This window comes from Meles meles, chromosome 12 (assembly GCF_922984935.1).
Source record: "Meles meles chromosome 12, mMelMel3.1 paternal haplotype, whole genome shotgun sequence".
Taxonomy (NCBI): Eukaryota; Metazoa; Chordata; class Mammalia; order Carnivora; family Mustelidae; genus Meles; species Meles meles.
The window spans coordinates 69,421,425-69,425,785 of record NC_060077.1 but is presented as its reverse complement, the minus strand read 5'-3'; the positions used below and the strand labels follow the sequence as shown (position 1 = coordinate 69,425,785).

At 57.7% G+C, this 4,361-nt stretch overlaps 1 protein-coding gene across 1 annotated transcript in view; it reads left to right on the top strand.

Moving 5' to 3' along the window:
* Nucleotides 1-463: 463 nt before the first annotated feature.
* The window catches only part of SKOR2 (SKI family transcriptional corepressor 2), a 42,136-nt gene continuing 38,238 nt past the window's right edge, over nt 464-4,361 (top strand). Inside the window, exons 1-2 of the mRNA XM_046025977.1 lie at nt 464-546; nt 2,698-4,361. The exon at nt 2,698-4,361 is cut by the window's right edge and continues 984 nt beyond it. Of these exons, the coding sequence (XP_045881933.1) occupies nt 2,748-4,361 (1,614 nt within the window). The 5' untranslated portion in view covers nt 464-546; nt 2,698-2,747. The remainder of the gene's footprint in view (nt 547-2,697) is intronic.

Sequence of the window (4,361 nt, the reverse complement as noted above, 5' to 3'; positions counted from 1 at the left end):
CCTAAATCAGATCTGCTGCTACAGCACTATTGGCTGCGTTTTTTGCTCTGGGGTTGGAGAGGTTGTTGTCAGTTGAGGGTTGGTTAGGTGTTAGCTTTCTTGCCTGCTGAGAAAGGATCTCGATGTGGCTCGATCTCGCTTTTCCTCCCCCCTCCCACCCTGTAACATGCCAGCCCTTTAATGTGGAGTGTCAGGGAGACGGTGACGTCACCTTGCCCGCTGGGTGGCGTCCCCTCGGTCCGACAGGAGTTCAGAGACAGAGAAAGACGCTGTCAGACTGCGCTCCACCTGGGGCTCGCCTGCCGCGGGTTTCCGCGCGCCCACACTTTCTGCGGTCGAGGGGACGCCCCGCCACAATTCAGGCTGTCGTTCTCCCCGAGCCCGGGGTTCGAGCGCCATTAGCGCCGACGAGCGCCAGGATCTTCACACGGAGCCCTCCCGAGTCCCGCCCGCTGGATTCGAGGACCCGCTTGGATGCTTCGCCTCCGAGCGCCCTCGGAAGATGGGCCGGCAGCTACGCGCGTAAAGACACCTAAGGGTTACCAGGTACTGCTGAACCCGCCGGCCCTGCCTCCGCACACAGTTGAACGTCCCAGCGGCGCGGTGTTCCGGGTTAGGCTGAGGGGCAGCGGCGGGCTGCGGCGGCGGCTGGTCTGGGAGCCAGGGGAGTTAAGTTGGGGGTCGCTGGCTCCTGAGTCGGACAGGCAAGTTCGCCAGCTTCCCTTCTCAGGTCAACTAACTTTTGTCCCCTCTCCCCCCACCCGCTTTAATCCCCCCCCCAACCTCAACCCTCTTATTGCTGTCTCTGCTCTTACAGGAGTTTCTGGGAGGGTTTGGGGTGACAGTGGAGGGCACCCAGGAGGAAGCACCTGCCCAGTCTACAGCTGCTAAGGTTGCGGGTCTCGAATGTAAAGTCAGCTCTCCGCCAGGGCTGGGCCCGCGGAGCGCAGTTGCTCCGCAGCGAGAGTTCCCGTTATCCCAGGGTCTTATTAAGATCCCGAGAACCCTGTTTGGGAGGGAAATGGGTATTGAAGGACCATTCGGTGAAGCTAGGGCCGGTTATGTTAGGCCCAGGTATCACACTGCGCCTTGAACTGCCATTTAACGCTCTGTCCCCTGGAAATATTGTCTCTGATCCATCCGAAGTGACAAGCCAGGCTCTCGTCTCGTTTGATCGCGTCGAGGTTTGTTCAGCCTTCCCGGAGGCCGCGGAAGGTAATGAGAGCTGAGGATCCAGGGGGCAGCAGGGCAAAGGCATCGGGATAGATGTCGCAGGGGCCCAGAGAGGGCAAGGACATGGCAATTTGGGTGAAAGGGTAAGATAGTATATCCTCTGAAATCGCTGTATAGCAAACTCCAGTGTACTTGGCCAGGAGTGGCAATGCTTTCCGCCATCGGTGATTTATCAGGGCAAAAGGTAGTGGTCGCAGCGGCACCCCACATGACATGTAGCTGTGGAAAGGTCACTGTCCTGTCTTCCTAGGGAATGAACAACTTTGTTGGTTTTGATTTAGCAGCGTTTATCGCAAAGATTTCTTTCGCTTGCTTTTTGTGTGTTTTCAATTTACTGGATATTTCCCCGTTTTATGGTATCCCAATGACCAAAGATGATAGAAATTTTACCGCAGGCCCCATCCTGGGCTTCTGCTTTGAACACTCCCACAGATTACCTGGTCCACGAATTATCTAAACTGCGGGTCAGCTTTTCCCTCTTACAGATACAGAGATATCTACCTAGATCAGAAAAAGAAGTGTCACAGAAAGTGGTTCATCTCACAACTAAATTGGCCTTTTAAAGCCCACCAGTAATGATCGCCACGAATTGTTAGTTTCTTTACACAGTTTCTGGGCTTTCACAAAATCACCTGTGTTTATTTGCTCATTGTCATGAAATGACAGAAAACAGTTGTTCAATGCCTACACATCTACAACTTCATCCTCTGAAACTATCTTTGGAATCAGAACCACTGAGTTCAGCAAGTGGCTTTTGAAAGATTGAAAGTAAGACGGCCTATTTTGGTGCAATCATGCATATGGCTTTGTACATTTTCCTATCTTTCCAAAAAAATTCTAATTACAGTATCGAAATATCTAATGGCAAAGATGGGGGAGGAGGGATTTCGTTTTGCTTTAATAAGTTGTGTCTCGAGCAGTAGTGCATTTCCCCCCACGGAAACCATAAGTACCACCAAAAAAATCACTTTTTTAAATTTTTGGATTTATTTTTTTCAACCAGAATCAATCTATTTTTAAGCAAATGTAAATGGTCTTTTTAAATTTGGGTTTTGATAACCAACCCCCAGTTTTCCATAATTTTTATACTTTGTAGTAGTTACAACTGTCGTTACTTCCCAATTTCTAGCAGGTATGCCATTTCATTCTAATAGCTTCTATAAATCGGGGATACGTTTTTGAGTTTCTTAGGAATTGATTGCATTTTGTTAAACCCGTAGTTGTTACTTTGGATGTTTAGAATAGAAAAAAAGTACTTCCAACCCCTGCATTTCCAAAGGGCAACCTTGAAGACAAGTAAGAGGGATGACCTCTGTGTCTGAAACTTGGTCCCTTTGCCCAGCGCTAATCTTGTCTTAGCCAGAGCAAGGGGGAGTCGTTATAATTCTTTAGTTAGCAAGTCAACCCACCCCTCTGTTTTAGACTGAAAAGACTCTAGTCAACGCTTTCTCCTTTCCATTCCAGCCTCCAAGAAAGACCCGGAGGGCTCGGCCCGGGCTTCCGCGACGGAGGAAATGGCTTCCAGCCCGCTGCCGGGGCCCAACGACATCCTGCTGGCATCGCCGTCGAGCGCCTTCCAGCCCGACGCGCTGAGCCAGCCACGGCCAGGCCACGCCAACCTCAAACCCAACCAGGTGGGCCAGGTGATCCTCTACGGCATTCCCATCGTGTCGTTGGTGATCGACGGGCAGGAGCGCCTGTGCCTGGCACAGATCTCCAACACTCTCCTCAAGAACTTCAGCTACAACGAGATCCACAACCGTCGTGTGGCGCTGGGCATCACGTGCGTGCAGTGCACGCCGGTGCAGCTGGAGATCCTGCGGCGCGCCGGAGCCATGCCTATCTCATCGCGCCGCTGCGGGATGATCACCAAGCGAGAAGCCGAGCGCTTGTGCAAGTCGTTCCTAGGCGAAAACAGGCCCCCCAAGCTGCCCGACAACTTCGCCTTCGACGTGTCTCACGAGTGCGCCTGGGGCTGCCGCGGTAGCTTCATTCCCGCGCGCTACAACAGCTCCCGCGCCAAGTGCATCAAATGCAGCTACTGCAACATGTACTTCTCACCCAACAAGTTCATCTTCCACTCGCACCGTACGCCCGACGCCAAGTACACGCAGCCGGACGCAGCCAACTTCAACTCGTGGCGCCGTCATCTCAAGCTCACTGACAAGAGTCCCCAGGACGAGCTAGTCTTCGCCTGGGAGGATGTCAAGGCCATGTTCAACGGCGGCAGCCGAAAGCGCGCGCTGCCCCAGCCTGGCGCACACCCCGCCTGCCACCCGCTCAGCTCCGTCAAGGCGGCCGCTGTGGCAGCGGCAGCTGCGGTGGCTGGAGGCGGGGGACTACTGGGTCCGCACCTGCTGGGGGCGCCCCCGCCCCCGCCGCCGCCTCCACCCCTGGCCGAGCTAACCGGCGCGCCCCATGCCCATCACAAGCGGCCGCGCTTCGACGACGACGACGACTCGCTGCAGGAGGCGGCCGTCGTGGCTGCAGCCAGCCTCTCGGCCGCCGCCGCCAGCCTCTCGGTGGCCGCGGCCTCTGGCGGCGCCGGGGCGGGAGGGGGTGGCGCCGGGGGCGGCTGCGTGACCAGCGTTGGCGCCGGCGCGGGCGCGGGCGCGGCGGCTGGCGCCAAAGGCCCGCGCAGCTACCCGGTCATTCCGGTGCCCAGCAAGGGCTCTTTCGGGGGAGTGCTACAGAAGTTCCCGGGCTGCGGGGGGCTCTTCCCGCATCCCTACACCTTCCCGGCCGCAGCCGCCGCCTTCGGCTTGTGCCACAAGAAGGAGGACGCGGGCGCCGCCGCCGAGGCCCTGGGGGGCGCGGGCGGTGCGGGCGCGGCGCCGAAGGCCGGCCTATCTGGCCTGTTCTGGCCCGCGGGCCGCAAGGACGCTTTCTACCCGCCCTTCTGCATGTTCTGGCCTCCGCGGACCCCAGGCGGGCTTCCAGTGCCCACCTACCTACAGCCCCCGCCCCAGCCGCCCTCGGCGCTCGGCTGCGCGCTTGGAGAAAGCCCGGCCCTGCTGCGCCAGGCCTTCCTGGACCTGGCCGAGCCCGGCGGCGCGGGTGGAAGCGCTGACGCTGCGCCCCCGCCGGGTCAGCCCCCTCCGGTGGTAGCCAACGGCCCGGGCTCCGGC